Here is a 23392-nt window from a genome sequence, read left to right as displayed (position 1 = left end):
TTTTATCACATTTTCATTGCTCCAAAAAGAAATCCTGTACTCCTCATTCCTCCCTAACCACAAGCATAAATCTACTTTCTGTCTCTATTGGTTTGTCTATTCTGGACATTTCATATAAATGTTGTTTTCAAAGTTCACCTGTATTACTTATTAGTACTTTATTCTTTTCACGGCCAAACAATATCTCACTCTATCCATACAAAAGTTTATCCATTTATCAGTTGATAGACATTTGGGGTTGTTTCTGGTTTTTTATATTATTGTGAATAATGCTGCTGTGAACATTTGTATACAAGTTTTGATATGGACATTGTTTCCACTTTATCATAGGTACATTGCTAGGAGTAGAATTTCTGGGTCATACAGTAATTTGAGTTTCTAAAAATTGTGTTTTCAAATTAACTTCTTTCTTAACCCTGTTTCTGACAAGTAGTTTATGTTCCTCATCTCCTATACTTCTGACAGATAAGTGGCTCAAGCCAGGGCCAATTCCTTTTTTCTTTCTATACTTACTCCTTTAATGATGTCATCAGACTTAAGACTGTAAATTCTCAAATAAGGACTTTCCTAGACCTTGGGCTGAAACTTCAGACTTTGTATATTCAGTTGCCTAATCGACATCTGTACTTCCTTGCATAATAAGTATTTGAAAGTTAACAGCTCCAAAACTAAGTTCCTGGTCTTTCCCTCCAGCCTGACCAACTCACAGTTCTTCCTCATATTAATTACTTGTCATGCTATTCTTGCTTATGCCAAAATTCCTGGAATCAGTTTTCTTTCTCTTCCATATGTATCCCAAACCCAGTCCATCAGCAAATTCTGTGATTCTGCTTCAAAATAGAACCATCATCAAACCCTACTTGTTCCCCTTTCGGTGCTGCGTGTACCATGCTTAGTGGCTCATTCGTGTCCGACTCTGCAGCCTGATGGACTGCAGCCCACCAGGCTCTTCTGTCCATGGGGTTCTCCAGGCAAGAATACTGGAGTGGGTAGCCATGCCCTCCAGAGGGTCTTCCTGACCCAGGGATCAAACCCAGGTCTCCTGCATTGCAGGTGGACTCTACCATCTGAGCCATAAGGGAAGTCCAAGAATACTGGAGTGGGTAGCCTATCTCTTCTCCAGGGGAACTTCCCAACCCAGGAATCGAACCAGGGTCTCCTGCATTGCAGGTATATTCTTTACCAACTGAGCCACCAGGGAAGCCCTTTGGTAGAGATTATGATAAAATATAAACCAGTTTGTGGCATTCTTCTTCCTCTCTTTTATATATATATATATATATATATATATATATACACATATATACACACACACACACACACACATGAGCGTGTATGTATATATATGTGTATAGGCTGTGCCAAGCAGCATGTGGAATCTTAATTTCCTGACCAAGGACTGAACCTTTGTCCCCTCTATTGGAGGCACAGAGTCTTAACCACTGGATCTCTGGGAAGTCCCTATGGCAGTGTTTTTAACCAACCCAACCCAAACCCCCATTTTCTCTTGACAGCATCCTTCTACTCTGTTCTACTTCCTACTGACCTTGCTGCAGCCACAACTTCCTCAGCCTGTTTCTGCCTGAGGTCTCTGCAGGTACTGTTTTTTTCTGCTTGCTTTTCCCAGGTTTTGATGGACTTTACTCCCTAACCCTCAGCTCCTCACCTGGATATTATTTTTTCAGTGAAGGCTTCACTGACTGCCATCTTGAGTAGTGTATCCAGTTCTCATCACTCTTAATCCTCCTCCTCTGCTCATTCTCCAAAGCATTCTCTCTCCTTTGACATGCTGTATATTTTGCTTTATCTTTATCTTGTTATTATGTTCTCACTCCTCCTCTTTTAGACTGAAAGTTTCTTAAAGACATGCATTTTTGTCCACTTTGCTCATTGCTATCCCCAGCATAGTTCTTAGCACTAAGCTTCCCTGGTGGCTCAGATGGTAAAGAGTCCATGTTCCAGTGCAGGAGATGTGGGTTTGATCCCTGGGTCTGTAAGATCCCCTGAAGAAGGAAATGACAAGACACTCCAGTATTCTTGCCTGGAGAATCCCGTGGGCAGAGGAGCCTGGTGGGCCACAGTCCATGGGGTCACCAAAGAGTTGGGCACAACTAAGCGACCAAACAACAAGAAATATTGTTGAACTAAAAGTTCTTCCAGTCTTTTTTCTAGTCCTTTTGATAAAGTCAAGATCTAGCTTTCTTAGAGACCATAACTATGTTTCTGTTTTTTCCTTATATCAGCATTTACTGATTATACTAATTACTACTAATTACTTACTAATTTCCCCATGACATTAAAACTACATGAAGTACAAGCAGCCCTCTCTTTGCGTGTTGTAGTACACACAAATTTCAGTTGCCACAGTTCAGTTAAATGGCATGAGTATCCCAACACACAATTCAGATTTCCATTACCATGTGTATTAACTGTGAGTAGTTGCATAAAATACAAACAGCTGCTAACTCCTCAGTCCACAGAACACTATGTCAATAACAGATGCACATCATAACCCGTTGTGACATTTCAAAGTGTTGGTGACCTGGTCAGTGTGCATCTCTTAGTTCATGCATGTACAGCAAAACGTGTGTTGTGTTGCCTCTTTGATCCAGTGATATGTTGGAATCTGATCCAAACCTAGAAAGGCATATGACAATTTTCCAGTTCATAGAAGATATGTGCATCATATATTATAAGACTTTCAAAGAAGACAAGTGCTAGTTTTATGACTCTTAAGGTTTTTTTTTACAAAGAACATTTTAATTATTAATGCTTTAAATTACAGTGTACTAAATAAATACTAGTTTTTCTATTTCTTTCATTTCACTAGACATTTATAAGTGATAGAAAAGGAGTTTTCAGTGTTCTGACAAAAATTTCTGAAAGTCAAAGAATAAATCAGTTTTTCCCATTGATTAAAATAACTACATGGTTTCAGCTTGCAGTCATTTCTTTCAGTTCTGTACTACCATGCAAAGTAAAAACTACATGTATTATTTGCAATGGTTATATGATACTCCACTGTATGAATATTCCATAATTTATTTATCCATTTCCCTGTATAAGTGGTTTGTAATTGCAAACTATTGAAGATAATTCTGAGTAAATTTTTAAGATAAATCTTTATATATTTTTATTGTTTCCTTAGAAATAGAATTGTAAAACTATAACTAGTGAGTAGAAAAGTGTGGGCATTTTAAAAAATCTTGAATATATAGTACCACATTATCTCCTAGAGCAATTGTACCATTTCACACCCCCATCAGCAGTATGTATATCTGTTTCACCATGCTGTATTACAAGTATTACTTTTCAGATCTGTACGAATTTGATAGCCTGAGAATGATGTCTCACTGTAATCTTATTTGTATTTCTTTGCTTGCAAGTGAGGTTAGGTATTTTTACATTATTTGCTGGCTACTTTTATGAAGTGCCTTCAAGTTCTTTATTTTTCTAATAAAGATTGTTCAATTCTGTGTTTTTCAATAATGAAATTTATTTTATGTTAATCCTCTCGTTTTAATGATTATTAATTTAGTACCTGTTCATCTTAACAGTTATAAAGAGAAAAACTCATACTTAGTCATACTTCTCAGGTTTTCAAAATCCTACTTAAAAATTTTTTCACTAGCAATTTTTATTTTTATGAAATTGAAGTATATGGCGGACATTGTTATATGACTAGCAATAAGTTGTGTTAGAGTTCTCCAGAGAAGTAAGACCAACAGATTATATATAAAGAGGCTTACTTTAAGGAACCAGCTCACATGATTGTGGGGCTAGCAAGTCTGAAATATGTAAGACAGGCTGGAAATTTGGCTGGAGTTGATGCTACAGTCCTGAGGCAGAATTCTTTCCTCTGGAACCCTCAGATTTTCCTCTTAAGGCCTTCAACTGACTTAAATGAGACTCCCATATTATTGAGGGTACCACCCTTTACTTTGGCTTCCCTGGTGGCTGGCTTGTTGGTAAAAAATTTGCCTGCCAATGCTGGAGATATGGATTCAATCCCTGGGTTGAGAAGAGCCCCTGGAGAAGGAAATCACAACCCATTCCAGTATTCTTAGCTGGGAAGTCCCATGGACAGAGGAACCTGGTGGGTTATAGTCCATGGGGTCACAAATAGTTGGACTTGACTTAGCAACTAAACAACAAAAATACCCTTTAAAGCCAGTTAATTGTAGATGTTAGACCACTTCTACAAATTAGCTTCATGGCAACACCCACGCTAGTGTTTGACTAAATAACTGGGTACTATAGCCTAGCCAAACTGACACATAAAACTAACCACTAAAGTAGTTCTGGCTACACTTCGTTGGAAGTATAACCAGGCTGAGATGCTGTGGTTTGACTTAGTAGATGAAGTCAAGTTATTACTGCTGGATTTAACATGACCAGATGGAGTGACTAATAATATTCTTCATGAAGAGAGTTGGTCTGATTGCCCAGTGTCCACCTTGAAACTTTCTGAAGCTTTCTTCTTTAGCTTATTTTATACTTATTAAAAAACTAGATATCTTCGTCAGTGTCCCAAACTAACTAAAACTAAGTGGGCTGGATGTCTAGGATTGGTTTATACTGGGTCAATCAGTATGAAGAAAGTGCCTCTAAAGCATGCTGCTTTATTCTTGTCTAGCTTTGACATCACAGCAAGAGGCTGAAAGAGGGGGAAAGTGGAAGACCCAGCAATCCATCCCAGGGCTTGGCCACACAGGGATTCACATGCAGTGCTTCTTATCAGTCTAGACTGGATGGTTAAGTCTGATCAAGGACATGGTCATGTAGATCCTCTGCCTGAACACTCATACAGGGACATTTTAATATTCAAGAGCTTATCTGATCCTAGGAATTACTGCTGAATTGTCTTATCCTGCTATTTAATGAATTAAATCATTAACCAGTGCATAGCACAAACACACAGAGAAATTGTTGACTGATGTCTCATAAGAATTAAAAAAATAAAAAACAAGATACCTTTAAAGTCCCCTTTTGGCTACTCTTCAGTATTACTAAATACAGAAGTGTTTTTCATACAGACGCATACACAATAATCCTGCTTCCTTAATTTGGACAGGAAGTTGGATAAAAACTATCCTTTTAATTATCTGTAAGCAAAATTGTAAAGCAACCTACTTGAAAGAGATGCTGCTGCTGCTAAGTTGCTTCAGTCATGTCTGACTCTGGGTGACCCCATAGACAGCAGCTCACCAGGCTCCTCTGTCCATGGGATTTTCCAGGCAAGAGTACTGGAGTGGGTTGCCATTGCCTTCTCCCTTGAGAGAGATGACGTCATAAATTTTAAATATTGTTTTATAACAGACTGGTAATTTATACATTTATTGAAACGTGCTTAAGAGAATTCACAAGTAGGTAAAGTCTAGTACTTTGTGTGCTTCAGGACAGAGACACTAAAATGTTACTAAGAAATACAGTGTGATAATTGATTTGAATTATGGTCCGGGTTAGTCTCAGGTCTTAGAGCCACCTCAGCCTGAGCTGAATCCTGCTTCTACTGCTTATGAGCCCTGAGCCTTAGGCTAGTTACTTACCCTAGTAGTGCCCTTCTCTTAGGGTAAGACATTTGTGTGAAAGGCACAGAGCAGATTGGCATATAGAAGTACTGTTATTGTTTCTTGGGATCAATTTGAAGTAATGGCGCTGCTACTTCTAAGATTAAGGGAAAACCTGTGAAAACAGTCTGTTTCTTTATATTTTAATTAAAATTTTGTTTCAGTGAGTCTTCCCTGTACCTATCTCCTTTTCTCCCTCAGTCAAAAGGAAGCGTTTCGGCCCTTTCTCCCATGTAGGCCTCTCCCTGAGGTTTCGGGGTCTCTCGCCATTCTTGGGCCTTCCTCACGCTTCTCAGCCTCCTTTCCTAGACGTCAGTGGGTCACGTCCGCCGCTTGTCCTGTAAGACTGACTGCTGTGCGCCCTGGGAAGGAAGCCGTGCTCTGTGGGGTCTCACGTGTCCTACCTAGGTCTGAAAGGCGACTCTCGCTGTAATACTGTTTTTTGTGTGAAAAAATTTGCATTTGTCAGTTATATAAATAAAAACAATTCCATCAGTGTGAAAATTTCTCTTTGATCTCCTTTTAAAATTTTAAAGAGATGAAAGTCATTATTAGTAAAATACTGTATGAAAAATCAAAGTGAATGAATATAATTTTTGTGTAATCTGTGTCTATATGTTGTACATCCTTGTGGCTTATAAAGAATGTCATAAGATGTGAACTTTTTCATGGAAAAATGAAAGTTTTCAGAAGTACTTAAATGACTATATCTTATTTTTCATGGGTACCATTTTTCTCTCATACTGAGTTGCAGAGTTAATTAAAATACTTGAAGGAAAACAAAACAAAACAAATTTTTAGTTTTAAAACTTTTTAATGATATTGATACATTTATTTAGTCAAATATTTGTCAGCTACCTATGTTAAGGAAAGCTTATGCTTAATACTTTTATGATAGCTGTATAAAGTATAAAATTCATGTATTTTTGCTTCAAGTGAGTTGTAATTGCCATTCTTTGTATGTTTAAAAAGTTTATTAGATAATTGCATTTAAATCAACAATAAGCTTTAATTGCTATTTTCTCAAATTAGAGCCTGTAAGGCCATGTCCTACCATTATAGCAGAAAGAGAAGAACTAAAGACCCTTTTGGTAAAATGAAAGAGGAGAGTGAAAAACCTGGCTTAAAGCTCAACATTCAAAAAACTAAGATTATGGCATCTGGTCCCATTACCTCATGTAAAAGAAATGGGGGAACAATGGAAACCGTGAGAGCTTTCTTTTCTTGGGCTCCAAAATCACTGCAGATGGTGAATGCAGCCATGAAATTAAAAGACTCTTGGGCCTCGAAAGAAAAGCTATGACTAACCTAGACAGCATATTAAAAAGCAGAGATGTCACTTTGGCAACAAAGGTCCATCTAATCAAAGCTATAGTTTTTCCTGTAGTCAGGTATGGATGTGAGAGTTGGACTATAAAGAAAGCTGAGTGCTGAAAAACTGATGCTTTTGAACTGTGGTTTTGGAGAAGACTCTTGAGAGTCCTTTGGACTGCAGGGAGGTCAAACCAGTCAATCCTAAAGGAAATCAGTCCTGAATTTTCATTGGAAGGACTGATGCTGAAGTTGAAACTCCAATACTTTGGTCACCTGATGCAAAGAACTGACTCATTGGAAAAGACCCTGAAAGATTGAAGGCAGCAATCAGGAGAAGGGGAGGACAGAGGATGAGAGGGTTGGATGGCATCACCGAATTGGTGGGCCTGAGTTTGAGCAACCACTGTGAGTTGGTGGTAGATACAGAAGCCTAGTGTGCTGCAGTCCAGAGGGTCACAAGAGTCAGACACGACTGAGCAACTGAAGTGAATTGAAGGCCATGTTAGGATTCAGTTCAGTTCAGTTCAGTCACTCAGTCGTGTCCGACTATTTGCAACCCCATGAACTGCAGCATGCCAGGCCTCCCTGTCCATTACCGACTCCTGGAGTCCATGCAAACCCACGTCCATCTAGTCGGTGATGCCATCCAACCATCTCATTTTTTGTTGTCCCCTTCTCCTCCTGCCCTCAACCTTGCCCAGCATCAGGGTCTTTTCAAATGAGTCAGCTCTTTGCATCAGGTGGCCAAAGTATTGGAGTTTCAGCTTCAGCATCAGTCCTTCCAATGAACACCCAGGACTGAGCTCCGTGAGGATGAACTGGTTGGATCTCCTTGCAGTCCAAGGGACTCTCAAGAGTCTTCTCCAACACCACAGTTCAAAAGCATCAATTCTTTGGTGCTTAGCTTTCTTTATAGTCCATCTCTCACATCCATACATGACCACTGGAAAAACCATAGCCTTGACTAGATGGAACTTTGTTGGCAAAGTAAAGTCTCTGCTTTTTAATATGCTGTCTAGGTTGGTCTAACTTTCCTTCCAAGGAGTAAGCGTCTTTTAATTTCATGGCTGCATTCACCATCTGCAGTGATTTTGGAGCCCAGAAAAATAAAGTCAGCTATTGTTTCCACTGTCTCCCCATCTATTTCCCATGAAGTGATGGGACCAGATGCCATGATCTTAGTTTTCTGAGTGTTGAGCTTTAAGCCAACGTTTTCTCTCTCCTCTTTCACTTTCATCAAGAGGCTTTTTAGTTCCTCTTCACTTTCTGCCATAAGGGTGGTGTCATTGGCATATCTGAGGTTATTGATATTTCTCCCAGCAATCTCGATTCCAGCTTCTGCTTCTTCCAACCCAGCGTTTCTCATGATGTACTCTGCATAGAAGTTAAATAAGCAGGGTGACAATATACAGCCTTGATGTACTCCCTTTCCTATTTGGAACCAGTCTGTTGTTCCATGTCCAGTTCCAACTATTGCTTCCTGACCTGCATACAGGTTTCTCAAGAGGCAGGTCAGATGGTCTCATAGTTTCATCTCTTTCAGAATTTTCCACAGTTTATTGTGATTAACACAGTCAAAGGCTTTGGCATAGTCAATAAAGCAAAAATAAATGTTTTTCTGGAACTCTCTTGCTTTTTAATGATCCAGTGGATGTTGGCAATTTGATCTCTGGTTCCTCTGCTTTATCTAAAACCAGCTTGAACAGCTGGAATTTCATGGTTCACGTATTGCTGAAGCCTGGCTTGGAGAATTTTGAGCATTACTTTACTAGCGTGTGAGATGAGTGCAATTGTGTGATAGTTTGAGCATTCTTTGGGATTGCCTTTCTCTGGGATTGGAATGAAAACTGACCTTTTCCAGTCCTGTGGCCACTGCTGAGTTTTCCAAATTTGCTGGCATATTGAGTGCAGCACTTTCACAGCGTCATCTTTCAGGATTTGAAATAGGTCAACTGGAATTCCATCACCTCCACTAGCTTTGTTCGTAGTGATGCTTTCTAAGGCCCACTTCACTTTCCAGGATGTCTGGCTCTAGGTGAGTGATCACACCACCCTGATTATCTGGGTTGTGAAGTTCTTTTTTGTACAGTTTTTCTGTGTATTCTTGCCACCTCTTCTTAATATCTTCTGCTTCTGTTAGGTCCATACCATCTCTGTCCTTTGTCAAACCCATCTTTGCATGAAATGTTCCCTTGGTATCTCTAATTTTCTTGAAGAGATCTCTAGTCTTTCCCATTCTGTTGTTTTCCTCTATTTCTTTGCATTGATCGCTGAGGAAGGCTTTCTTATCTCTCCTGGCTATTCTTTGGAACTCTGTATTCAAATGGGAATATCTTTCCTTTTCTCCTTTGCTTTTTGCTTCTCTTCTTTTCACAGCTATTTGTAAGGCCTCCTCAGACAGCCATTTTTCTTTTTTGCATTTCTTTTCCATGGGGATGGTCTTGATTCCTGTGTCCTGTACAATGTCATGAACCTCTGTCCACAGTTCATCACGCACTCCGTTTATTGGATCTAGTCCCTTAAATCTATTTCTCACTTCCACTCTATAGTCATAAGGATTACTGACCAGTTAATTATGCCACCTTAAAAATCTACTGGACTGGGAAGCTAACTTACAAAGTTGATGTACTAATTCTTGGTCCACGCTGGACTCCTGCACCCCATGTTTTATCCAGTAGTCACCGGACCCTGATAGCCTGGCTTAGTACATTCAGCCCTTGTTACTTCCAGATTTCATATTTGCAAAATCTGCCTACTCACTAAATTCATTTGCAACCTCTAAGTCGGTACAGTGCTTTCCTATTCATTCATGTATGGCATAAGGAGGCAATCTGAGTTGGCCCAACTGCATGTTTCCAGCTGAGGTTGAACAAAGGACATTCTTTTTGTTTTGGGTCTCATAGTGTAAGCATGTCCATTTTGCAGTCCATTTAGTGCTATGTATCTTGCATTTTTACTGTTTCTCCATTTAAAATGGCCTCAAGTGTAGTGCCAACTTGTTAAGTGTTTCTAAGTGTAGAGGGGTGTTGATATCCATTATGGAGAAAATACTGTGTTAGATAAGCCTCATTCAGACATGAGTCATAGTGCTGATGGCTGAGACCTCAGTGTTAATAAATCAACAGTCTACATGTTAAACAAGTCATCTTTAAAGAGAAGTATATATAAACCAAGGTTGTATATTGATCAGTTAATTAAAATATGTGACCAGAGAATGGTAGGAATACAACCTTGTGTTTCCTCTACAACAGCAGTTCCAGATTCTCTTAATTCAGTGTTCCTGGAAAAGTTACAGAACATAACCAGTGTAGATAATGAGATAATGAGAGCTAACTATATTTATGCTAAAAGCTAAGATTTTGATGTCACTTTAGTGGTTTTTTTTTTTTTTTTTTTGGCCCATGCTTTGTGGCATGTGGTACCTTAGTTCCCAGACCAGGGATCAAACCTGTGCCCCTGCATTTGGAGTATGGTGTCTTAACCACTGGACCACCAGGGAAGCCCCAGTCTGGTTTTAATCTTTAAATATTTTCTCATGTTCAAACCGTGCTCTTCCTCTTCAGGACTGCTGCAGTACTTGCCTTCTCAAGGTACAGACATCCCTCTCAATCTACTATTTTAATAATGTGGCATAATAGGATCTAGGACTGGATTGGGTGGTGAAGAAGTAATTCTGAAACAGAAGAAAGTCTTTGATTTTTGAGAAATACAAGCTTTCCAAAGAGGCAAGTATTTTATTAGATTGTATTTCAGCATCATAATAAATGTAGGTTCTCCCAGAGGATATTTTCAGTATCAATAGTCACTGAGAATTATTTTTAAAAAATAATTATTTAATGATCATTTAATGATTGAGGTCAGGAGAAGGGGGCAACGGAGGATGAGATAGTTGGATGGCGTCATCTTTTCAATGGACGTGAGTTTGAGCAAACGCAGGGAGATGGTGTAAAACAGGAGAGCCTGGTGGACTGCAGTCCATGGGGTCACAGAGTCAGACATGACTGAGCAACTGAACAGCAATTGTCACTGAGCATCACTTTAAAATAATAATTATTTAATGAATAGATTAAATTACAATTGAAATCTAGAATCTAGATAACAGTATCTTTTTTTAAAAAAAAACTGCATTATTTTAAATAAAACTTTAATTCTTGGCCTTCTCATGTCCTTTGTTTTAATGGCATGCATTCCATACCTTACTGTATGAAATCTAAAATCAGAACTGCCCAAAAAATCTTCCAGGGTTCTTTGTGTTTAGATTTTGTTACTGTTTTTGTGGTGATTCTTATTTCTATTCTTTTGTCCTCTTAAATTTATTTCCATGGTTTTCTTGACCAGTTCTATACTACCCAACAACTCAGGTGTTTGATATTTTTAGAGAATTTAAAGCAATGTAAAATGTTTTCTTTTCTAAATTTATAAAACTGATGTTGCAAGTCGTGAATTTCAGCCCTGCTTCTGCAGTTGTTTAGCTCTTAGTTAAAGAGATCATTTAACTCTTTTGATGCAAAAACAGACCAAATGCTGGAAATCCAATGTGTCTTATAAATTTCAGGGTTTGATGCCTCGTTCATTCGCTCAGTCTTGTCCAACTCTTTTCAATCCCATGGACTGCAGCACTCCAGGCTTCCCTGTCCATCACCATCTCCCCGAGCTTCCTCAAACTCATGTCCATTGAGTCAGTAATATCATCCAACCATCTAGTCCTCTGTCGTCCCCTTCTCCTCCTGCCTTCAGTCTTTCCCAGTATCAGGGTCTTTTCTAATGAGTCAGCTCTTCCATCAGGTGGCCACAATATTGGAGCTTCAGCTTCAGTTCTTCCATTGAATATTCAGAATTGTTTTCCTTTAGGATTGATTGGGTTGATCTCCTTGCGGTCCAAGGGACTCTCAAGAGCCTTCTCCAACACCACAGTTCAACACCACAGCGCTGAGTTCTTCAGCGCTCAGCCTTCTTTTATGGTCCAACTCTCACATCCATACGTGACTACTGGAAAAACCATAGCTTTGACTGTAAGGATCTTTGTTGACAAAGTAATGTCTCTGCTTTTTAATATGCTGTCTAGTTTTGTTATAGCATTTCTTCCAAGGATACCTAGGCATAGATTAATATTTTATTTCAGAGGAGTCAAATGCTTTTCTTCTCCGCTTTCCTCCCCTCCACTGAGTCTTAGTCTGACCTCCCCTTGCTTCAGTTTACCCGTCTCCTGGCCCATTGTCTCTGGGTTTACTAGTGGCTGATAGGGGATTAGAATCCTGTTCTTTCTCTTCTCAGCCTTAGAAACATGAGTTGATTTCCTCATAAAAGTTCTATTCAGCTTACCAAACCTCTTTACAAGCCTTTATTATCAGACTGTGTGGTAGGTACCAAGGGTACAGAGGCGAAAGGAAACCATTCCTCTGACCTTAATCTCAATTTCTAATCTAATAAAAAAGATAGACAAATAACAAGTAATTGTAATAGAGTATTATAGTTACAATAGAAGAGATATGTGCCAGGGTGGGGACAGGAGTTATTTGTTTTGCACCCTGCAAAAACGAGCATTATTAATTATATTTGAGTAGCTAAGAACATAGAGGCAGAGGTACTCCTGGCCCCGAGTTGAAAAGAATGACTGGTAGTTTACCAGAGCCAAGTGTGGAAGATGCCTACAGGCACAGCAGGGGCCTTGCAAATGCCCATTTGCACAAAGGAATGTAGTAGTATGTTCAGAAAACTAAGAAGTATTGCGTATTGCCAAAGCATAGGATGTGTGCTGCTGCTGCTGCTGCTGCTAAGTCGCTTCAGTCGTGTCTGACTCTGTGCGACCCCAAAGACGGCAGCCCACCAGGCTCTCCCGTCCCTGGGATTCTCTAGGCAAGAACACTGGAGTGGGTTGCCATTTCCGTCTCCAGGATGTGTGCTAGGTACTAGATTTTGGAGGGTTCTATCTGTATGCTGTGCTGAAGAGTTTTTTTTTAATGTATTATGAAAATTCAGATATACAAAAGGAGAGAATAAGATAATAAACACCCATGTACTCGTCACCTAGTTTCATTATTTATCAACCATCTCCCTGCTCTTATCTATCTTGGGTTTCCACCACTCATTTTTAATTTTAATATTTGAAAGCAGAGTTCATACACTTGAAGAATTTCAATTCTGCACAGTTGAGATTTTAAACAAGGTATCAAAAAACTGAAGTCTGCAGCTCATCAAGGTTTCTCTTGGGGTTATGTGGAAGACAGATTAAAAAGAAGTAGAACCAGGGGCAGGGAACAGTTAGAAGATAATTTTATTTAAATCCAGGCAAGAAATGCTGAAATGCATCATAGCAAGGAATAGATGGAGAGAAGTCATTATAAGAGAATGGTCTGAAAAATCACCTTGGGGAGTGAAGGAATGATGGGGAAGCTTTGGACAGCTTCTTAGCCAAGATGGGAAGTGTAGGTGTTTGGTCAGGTTTATAGGGAACAGTGCGCATGTTAAATCTCCAAGTAGGAAAGCACATTTGACTGTAGACACAGAACTCAGAAGAGAGATTGGAAAGCTGTTCATAATGTAGGTGATGGTGGCCATGCATATAGGCAGAGCATCTAAAGGGAGGACAGGGGCACCAACAGAATCTGAGAGGCAGGCCTGTGGCCTCAAGGGCCTGACATCAAAAAGGAAATTGATATGGAGTGGTCAGCCAGCAGAGTGACTGGCAAATTGTGAAGAAGTGATAAATGTGAGTTTTTTTACTTCCTTTGCTTATGTATGGTGGTGCTTTTGCTTCCCTTTAGCCTGCAACTTTTCATTATCTCTATCCTAAATTCATCAGACAAATAGAATCTACGTCTTTTATGGACATTAAGTATATGCACATTCATCCTGTTTATCCCTATTAGCTTACAAGTCCTTTGAGGGCAGAAGGTATGTATTCATCTGAGTGTCTTCATTTCACCACTTAATTCAGAGCTTTGCATGTAACAGATATGTTGTATGTATTTATAAAATGAATTAAGTTTCTGACTTCTTCCCATACCTTTGGTATGTGTTCACATAAAGGGCCAGCTGTGAGTATATATATTTCATATCACCTCACTTTTCCAGTTGCACTCAGAAAACAAGCTTTTGTCCTTTTCTTCCCTCTCAAATAGCATGCTTACAAATTTTGTTAGAATTTTTTTAAAAAAAACAGATCGTATTTAATGTTACAAATTATTCTGTTTCAGAGCCACGAAAATGAATTAGAGCATTTAGAAATTCATTTAGAAAATGAAAATTATAAGTAATTTGGGGATCACATTATAAATTTGACCCTTGCTTCTGCTTTCTTCTCCAGGGTCTGCTCTCTTTTTTGAGTGCCCCACTCATAGGCGCACTGTCTGATGTGTGGGGAAGGAAGCCCTTTCTTCTTGGCACTGTCTTCTTCACCTGCTTCCCAATTCCACTGATGAGAATCAGTCCATGGTGAGTGACTGGGCCCTCCATCATGACTGTCTGTTTGGGGTCACATATGGACAATACGTCTGCAGAGCACTTTTCAACCTTTGCAGAGCAATTGTACCTGTATTTTTATTTGAACTCTTTGCTAATTCTGAAAACTAGTATGCAGTTGCCATCATGCCCATTTTATAAATGAGGACATGAAATTAAGTCTAAGATAGTTACTTAGGTGAAGAAATAGAAATAAAAGATGTCTCTAAGGGCCGTTGTTTTTGTCATGAGGTAAGTTACATGGTTGGGTCCTGGGAGGGGGCAGACAGTCTCTGTACTCACTCAGTTGTGGCTCATTTGACTTTGCAGATGTGTAGTTTTTGTCAGCTCATGCAGCGATCCCCAAGCTTTTTGGCACCAGGGACCAGTTTCACAGACAAGGAGGGGTGGGTGTGTGTTTCCGGTTGTAATGTGAGCAGTGGGGAGCCATGGGGAACAGTAGGTGAGGCTTCTCTTGCTCACCTCTCACTGGGTGGCCCGGTTCCTAACAGGCCACAGTCCGCTGCCTGGGGGTGAGGACCCCTGTTCTAGGGCACTGCCATGAACATAGTTTGCATTAAAAGTCAAGAGTCCAACTTTTCCTGATGGTCCAGTTGGAATTCTGTCTGGAAGTGCACGGGAAGTTAGTTCCATCCCTGGCCCAGGAAGATTCCACATGCCCCTGGGCAGGCAGGCCTGTGTGCCACAACTACTGAAGCCTGCGTGCCCTGGAGCTGCTGCCCCGCAACAAGCCACCGCAGTGAGAAGCCCACCCACCACAGCTGGAGAGTAGCCCCCACTCACCACAACTCGTGAAAGCCTGCATCCAGCAACAAAGACCCAGTGCAGACAAAAATAAATTAATTTTTTAAAAGGGGGCAGGAGTCACTTTAGTGTGTACTGTATTATGACCAGTAGCCTATTCTAAATCATAATGTGAATTTTAATTTGATCTTACTTTTTCATGATAAATGGGGAGAGAATAATTAGCATGTAATAACCAAGGTTATTTAGTTAATAAAAATGTGTTGAAATTTGTACCTGAGCTGTAACTTAGTTTTTCTGGAGCCCAAAGAATGATGTTTTGGCCAGAATTCCTGTTGCTGAGATGCTATTCCTATGTGAATAACACAGTTTAGAATGAAAGGGTCTTTTGTGTTTCAGTCATTTAGGGTTTAAATGCAATTGATAGATTTGAGGGATACTCAATGTGAATACTCTCATTTGGTTATCTGATAGGAATTTTATGTCAACATTTGTCGTGTTCTAAATGTGTTGGGTACCTATAATGAATCATTTTGGTTCCTACCAGATAAACTTTTATAAAATACTTTTTGGTATTGAATTTTTCTGTTCAAGAACAAGTCATGCTTTTCTGATGCATTAGGTTTTTTGTATTTTCAGTGTCCTCTCAATATCTTACAATTGTTTTCTTTATAATCTTAAAATGATTTTATCTCTTCTCTCCAGTTTTCATGCTGCTGCTTCTGTTGCTTGTATTGACTAATGCATAAAAATCTTTTATTATTGTTAAATAAAAGTGATGATTATGGACCTATCTTCCTCATGTATATGAAGGAAATTTTATGTTTCATCCTTGAGTATCAAACTAGCTTTTGGGTTGAAAAATACTAGTTCCTATTTTGATTAGAGATTTTCCTTTTTAAAATCAAGGGAATATCAAGTTTTGATGCCATTAGTATCAGTGGAGATGATTTGAATTTTCTCCTTAAATCTATTACCATGATTAATTATATTAATAGACTTCTAATATTGAAACATCGTTACATCCTAGAATTAAAACACTACTTTTTGTTCTATGCAATTCTGTTGGCTAATATTTTAACTAGATTTTTGTTAAGTGTCTATTTTATATGGTAGAAATTTTTTTGTCTTATTAATTTTTAAAATGCTTCCTGCTTTTGTGTATATGTATTTTTCTCAGCTAAAACTTCAGAAATTTAGAAAGGTTTCATTTCTGTTCTGGCTGCCATTAAAACTAACTTTACTGCATATTCATACTTTTTCATTTTTTTTAACTGTATGTACTGACACCCCTTGAGCAATGACAATATTGGTATGTTTCTACTTCCTCTCCATCTTGATTATAATTTTATTTGTTGTCCTTTATATCTTTAAATATACATGTATTTTTACAATTTATATTTTGGTTTATAGCCTTTACATGATATCTTTGGTTTTGATTATAAAAGTGTGTATATTACTACTTCTCTTATGAATGCTTAAAATAATCTTTTTATAGGTGGTATTTTGCAATGATTTCCATATCTGGAGTCTTCTCAGTCACGTTCTCTGTGATATTTGCCTATGTAGCTGATGTCACTCAGGAACATGAGCGAAGTACTGCTTATGGATGGGTAAGATAATAGATTATGTTTTTTAACCAGAGAAATAATAAACACTCTACTAAAAATTTACTAGAAAGTGAGCTTTTATTAAAATAGTGTTAATTATGTAAAGAAAATCCAAAACAGTTGAAATTAAAAAGGAGACTTGTGAGAAACTAAAAATAGCAAGATAGAAATTGCTACTGATTTATCCTTTGGTTTTAGTGTTGGAAGATTGGCAGGATATGTGAGTTGTCACTTGCAAAGTTTTTTTTAAATTTGGTTTGATTTGTTTCTTGTTAGCTGATCTCTTGAGGAACCATAAACAGTAAATAGTTGCTACAATCATAGATCTCTGTGCACCTAATTAGAATTGGAGAGGTGATAGAACCTCAGTTATGTTAATTCATTGTCACTGTATTGCAGGTTGTGTGACTCAGACACTTATTTGAAATGTAGCACTACGGAAAAAGGGCTACATTCATTCAGGAAATAATTGTTGAGTCAATAACAAAAGTTATAGGAGACCTTTTTGGGGTAATTGAATATTAGAAAGTCACTTATAATTTTCTTAGGCAAGATATTGGCGTTGTGATTCTGTAGGAGAAGAAAGACCTATAAAAGATGGCAATCTGAAGCCATTTAGGTCAGAGTATCACAACTCTGAGAATTACTTAAGTGGTTCAAGGGGGAAAAGTGACAGGTGAGCATTTGTGGACATGTGTCCATTGTGTGAACCTCTTGGGGTATGTGGGTATGAACAGGGAAAGTTTTCCCTTCTTCCCTTTTAGGTTCTTTGAGTTAAGGGAGTGAAAGTCGCTCAGTTATGTCCAACTCTTTGTGACCCCATGGACTATACAGTCCATTGAATTCTCCAGGCCAGAATACTGGAGTGGGGTAACCTTTCCCTTTTCCAGGGATCTTCCCAAACCCAGGGATCAAACCCAGTTCTCCCACATTGCAAGCGAATTCTTTACCAGCTGAGCCACAAGGGAAGAGTGAGCAAAATAATTAAATTGACATAAAGTTGGGGAGAACCTGGAGAAGAAAATGGCAGCCCACTCCAGTATTATTACCTGGGGAATCCTGAGGAGCCTGGTGGGCTACAGTCCATGGGGTTGCAAGAGTGAGACACGACTTAGCAACTAAAACCAAAGACAGATTAATAGGAGAAAAACAAATTTAATTTCATATGTGTGGGAGTCTGACAAAGATGTGAGAGACTCAAGAACTGTCAGTGGTTGAGGCTTATTATACCATCCTGACTTAAGGAGAAAGACTATAGGGGTCTGGGACTTCAAAGGGAAGGAAGATAATTCACAGGAAGACGAGGAGAGAAAATCAAATGTTTGCCATTACATGTAGATAAGTCTTTCTCATATAAAAAGTTATCTTTAGTACTTACTATCTTTATCATAGTATTATCTTTCTAATATAAAAAGTTACCTTTAGTATTTAGTATCTAATGTAAAAAGTTATCTTTAGTATTTACCAGTATTTCTTGGCATAGGCCTCCTTTCTAAGTTCTTTTAGGTCATTATCAGTTAAGTTCAGTCACTCAGTCGTGTCTGACTCTTAGACGCTATGGACTGCAGTAGGCTATTCTGGGAAAGGTAAAAAGCTTTGCCTGAGTCTCCTGGGTCATAATTGCCTTCTGCTTGAAACAATCCACATGCCAAAGTGGCACATTTTGGGGTAGCTTATTTTGCTCCCCTTTAGTGTACATTTTGTTCTTTCAACTCTCCTGTGTTTGAAATGTTTATAGTAAGAAGATGGAAGAAGAAAGATAACCTGACTGGATTGTTGAATGGTTGGAGAGGGACTGAATGCCAAAAACTCAGGTTATTTCTCTCCTGGGTCTTATTTTTTCTGTTAAATTCCACTTCCTGGAAGACAGTAAGCAGTCATTCAGTGTTGACTGAGTGAATAATTGTATGGATCAGTGATGGACATATATGCCAGTTACTGTTGTTCCACAAAACACAACAGTCATTTTTAGTTTGTTGACTTTAGACATCAGTAGTTTAAAAATTTCTCCAAGCCCTCTAGCTACTACTTGCTTCTCCTTCCTTCCTTCTTCCCTCCTCCCCTGAATGTTTCTCATGTCATGTCCTAAAACAGGGGCATCTCCTGAGTGCTGTGGAGGAGGACAGAGGGAGAAACAGATAGGAATGCTTCAAAGAAGGCAGGATGTTCAAGGTGGGCTTTTGAGGGTTGGTCAGCAGAGTTGAGGGGTGCCAGAAGCCTCATTTATTGCACTTGTGAAGCTTTTCTCAACATTGCTGGAAACACTCATTCCTTTTCAGTTTTATTAGATTTTTGTTCTTTTGCCTTCATCAGAAAAATCCCTCACAAAGCTATTGTGCTAAGCCATAGTATTTAAGGAAGGATTTCAGAGACAGACAGTTATGGAACCAAAGTGATCATGACTTAGTTTCCCTATCTCTAGCTCAGTTCTTCATCTGTAAAATGCCAGTTATAATAATGCCTGTTCATAGGTATGTTGAGAGAAGTTAGTTAGAGGAGCGCCCTGCTGAAGTATGTCCTCCAGGCCATAAGGCTGCCTGGACTGGATCATAGGACTCAGGGTTTGGCCAGTGACTAACCTTTACATTTAACTCTATGTGTTAGATGTTGAGATGACAAACCTGAAAAAAGAAAAAGGAAAAAAGCTTGCTAGCTACCTTACAGATAAAGAATAGAATTATGATGAAAGAATTAAAAATGTCTTTTTGACAAATAATGAGATATTTGTATGCTCTATGATCTTTACTTCTTTACACTTGGAATGCTATATAATTAAGGGCAGGAGCTCTGCTTTCTTATTTTTCTAGCACATATAAATACTCAATAATTATTGAACCAGGGAATTCCTATTCCTCAAATTGGAATTCTATGTACTTCCTTTTTTTCCCCAAAAAATTTTTTAACTTTTGGCTTTTATAATTTTTGTATAATACTAATTTCCAATACATTGTATTTTTACAGTCACTTGGGGGTGTGGATAAAGGAAGAATATCATTGGTTACCCAGGAGTCGTAATTTCAGCCATAGTTAATGATTTCTGTAGTTCCTATTAAAATCCATTAGAAGTTTAGATGACCAGCTTGTAAATGTGCTTTTTACACTCAGTCTGGTTGTAATTTGAAGGCTGTCCACTTAAGCTTCTGAACATTCAGACTACATTTCACAATAGAGAGAGCCTTCTACATGCTTATAGGGAAGCAGTGTGAAGAAGTGTCACATGGATTCAAGTTCTAAGTGTGATCAGTTGACTCAGTGGTCTTTGGTTTTAGGACGTTGGGGGTGACAGTATGACAGAAACTCCTAGCCCAGGGATTTCTCTAATTAAAAAGCTTTTGAGATCTCCCTCAATAAATCTTTTTGGATTTTTGTTGTTGTTGTTATATAACTTTTTCTAAGACTGCCAGGGATTTCCACCCCTAGTTAGTGCTAATGAAGTGGTAAAACAGTGCACAGTTTTGGAAGATGAAATCAAGCCTGGTTTCTGAGTAATTTGTTGATTTTGTTATCAACCCTGCAAAAACTTTTTTTGTTCCTTTCTCTCTATGTCCCTGTTTCCTAATTACAGAAGATTAAAATATGTATGGTTTATTTGTGGGGAAGGTTTTATAATTTTTATTTCTAAATAAATCATTTTTTTATTCGTGTAGCTTTCTAGAGGTAACTTTAGAAGTTACCTCTAGAAAGCTACAAGAATTGGAAAGTTATTCAAATTAGTTAATAACTTGTGAGCAAATTCTTAAAAGAAAATTACTTTTCATTCTTAAAAGTTGTGTGCAATACAATTCTTTCGTCTTTTTAAAGTTAGAGAAGGGTGGTTTTAGATATGCACCTGTGGGTCCCTGGTTGGAAACAGGAATGTAAGTATGCACCTGCTGGAGATGCAACCCTGGGTGAGAGTGTTCTTTCTCCATAGGTCTCAGCCACTTTTGCAGCCAGTCTGGTCAGCAGCCCAGCCATTGGAGCGTACCTTTCTGCCAGTTATGGAGACAGCCTTGTTGTGCTAGTAGCCACAGTGGTAGCTCTTCTAGACATCTGCTTCATCTTATTGGCTGTTCCAGAATCTTTGCCAGAGAAAATGAGACCTCTCTCCTGGGGAGCCCGGATTTCTTGGAAACAAGCAGACCCTTTTGCGGTAAATAAAAGCATGAAGACACTTTCCTAAATATCTTTCTAAACCATGCAAATAAATGTGCATTTCTGCAGATTCATGCATCCTAGCAGTTGCTGGTTTATTTTTTTTTCTAGTAAAAATAGAAAAAATATAATTGCAAATAAGGGACAGATGTGAACTGTAAACCAAAGAATATATAAAACTGATAATTCTTAAAGAGTCGGACACAACTGAGTGACTGAACTGAAGTATACAGTTACCATGAGAGACAAGAGATGCACCTTTTGGTCGTCTCAGACATCCTGTGTAGAAAAGGGTGTAAGGATTTTGGACAAAGGTATAATATTGAAAAAGTTGTCACTAGTCAGAGAATCTTGCCACTGACCCCATGCCTGGAGCACATGTATTTTTCTGCCAATTGTGTGGGCAGATTTATTATTAACATTTTAAAGAATAAATTTATGTGTAATGAAAACTCTGTAATGTTTGTGGCTTTAAAGGAGTTGTATTATGAGCGAAAAGAGATGAGATTTTCTTAAAAGGTTCTGGAGCAGTGTGTTTTTTAAAATTTTTCAGTATTTTCATAGTATGTTCAGGGTCTGTTTCAGTATGTGAACCAGTATTATTAACAAAGATGAGCAAAAAAATTTTTTGTAAAGAAAAGGCTGTAATATTTGAAATATGTACCTCTGAAATTAGGACTTGTAATGTCCTTAGAGAGGTGGTAATAGATTTAATGTTAAGGCTCACTTCCTTTTTTAATCCATTCATATTTTGTTATCCACCTTAAGAAACCAAAAAACAGTGAAGCTGATATCCCAGAATATCAGTGACATCAGTATCTATTTGCTTTTTATGTTTCTGTTTCTGCTTATTTCTAGTCACTGAAGAAAGTTGGAAAAGATTCTACCATTTTATTAATCTGCATCACTGTTTTTCTTTCATACCTTCCTGAAGCTGGACAGTATTCAAGTTTTTTTCTCTATCTCAGGCAGGTGAGTAAGGAATGCCAGAAAATCAGAGATTGGGATCTGTCTTGAAGTGTTTTATGGAAAAACCCTGGGTAGCTCAGCTGGTAAGAATCCACCTGCTATGCAGGAGACCTTGGTTCAATTCCTGGGTTGGGAAGATCCCCTGAGGAGGGCATGGAAACCCACTCCAGTTTTCATGCCTAGAGAATTCCCATGGATAGAGGAGCCTGGTGGACTACAGTCCATGGAGTCACAAAGAGTCAGACATGACTGAGCGGCTAAGCACACAGTGCTGTAAGAGGAAAAACTGTGTTAACTTACTTCTAGTTGTAAATGTAGCTGCTGACATATAATTAGCAGTCAGGAGACCTCTAGTACAATAATTTTTTAAAATAAAATGTTTACTGTGGGAAAAATTTCCTTGAGAATTATGAGAATTACACAGAAAGAATTAGTAGAAACAGAATGTATTAAATCTTTGATAATACTCATTAAATTTCAGAGAGGTAAAATTTTATTTCAGAAGTACCGTGACCCCTGGGTCTGATCACATCCAGTTTGCTTAGCCATCTACAGTAGGCCACTGTAGGGACTTTACTGGCAGTCCAGTGGTTACGATTCCATGTTTCCAGTGCAGATGATGCAGGTTTGATCCCTGGTTGGGGAAGTAAGATCCCACATGTTGCAAACCACCCCCTCCTTCCCCCAACACACACACTCCCCACTAAAAACAAAAAAACACCACTGTGGACTTCAAGGTAGGTCACAAATAATGACCAAAGTAATCTTTTCTGTCTTCTGATTTTTCTCCCTTTAAAAGTTTATGCTTCATACTTTCCCCCAAAAGGGAATTGACTTAAGGCAATTAAAAAACGTTTACTTTTCCAACTGCTGTTTCAGGTCTCTGGGATTGCTGAGATCTGAACTGCCTTTCATTGCAATCCTGCCTTGGTCTTTCACTGATTTCACTGGAAGTCTTTCTCCTAATGGTTTACTCCACTTTGTCAGAGCAAGCCTCCCCGTAAGACAAATTCCTCTATTTTTAGAGATATTTCAAATAAAATTTGTTAAGTTTGCCACTCATAGTTTTCCTGAGAGTATGAGACTATAATATTTTATATGGTAGCACATTTAAATAAAGCTTTTTTTTCAAGCAGTTCTTTTTTTGTTTTACTCATTTATGGTTGGAGGATGCTGGAGATTTAGAGGGAAAAGTAGTAAGATACTGTGTTTAATGTGTGTGTGTGTGTGCACACGTGCTCAGTCAGTCAGTTGTGTCCAACTCTTTGTGGCCCCACGGACTGTAACCTGCCAGGCTCTCTGCCATGGAATTTTCCAGGCAAGAATACTGGAGTGGGGTTTTTCCTAACTCCAGGGAATCTTCCTGACCCAAGGATCAAACCCATGTCTCTTGCATCTCCCACACTGGCAGGTGGATTCTTTACTATTAGCGCCCCCTGGGAAGCCCAGGTGTTAAATGTGGAAAATTACATATGCATCATTAAATGTACATTTAATGTGGGAAATAATATAGGAAAAATAGGAAAGCCCAAGGAAGAAAGTAAAAAAAAGTCAACTTTCTTCACATGTATAGTTAACAATAGTGAATAT

The 23392-nt window shown here is 38.5% G+C and overlaps 1 protein-coding gene across 3 annotated transcripts in view; it reads left to right on the top strand.

Moving 5' to 3' along the window:
• MFSD14B (major facilitator superfamily domain containing 14B) overlaps positions 1 to 23392 on the top strand; it is a 122068-nt gene that overhangs the window by 75832 nt on the left and 22844 nt on the right. For all 3 annotated transcript variants that reach the window (XM_043486676.1, XM_043486675.1, XM_043486677.1), the window contains 4 exons: positions 14191 to 14318; positions 16588 to 16702; positions 20613 to 20831; positions 21692 to 21805. In XM_043486676.1, coding sequence (XP_043342611.1) covers positions 14191 to 14318; positions 16588 to 16702; positions 20613 to 20831; positions 21692 to 21805 — 576 coding nt within the window. The remainder of the gene's footprint in view (positions 1 to 14190; positions 14319 to 16587; positions 16703 to 20612; positions 20832 to 21691; positions 21806 to 23392) is intronic.

The sequence above is a fragment of the Cervus canadensis genome, chromosome 14 (assembly GCF_019320065.1).
Source record: "Cervus canadensis isolate Bull #8, Minnesota chromosome 14, ASM1932006v1, whole genome shotgun sequence".
In the NCBI taxonomy this organism is placed as follows: Eukaryota; Metazoa; Chordata; class Mammalia; order Artiodactyla; family Cervidae; genus Cervus; species Cervus canadensis.
This window is presented reverse-complemented; position numbering and strand designations above follow the sequence as displayed.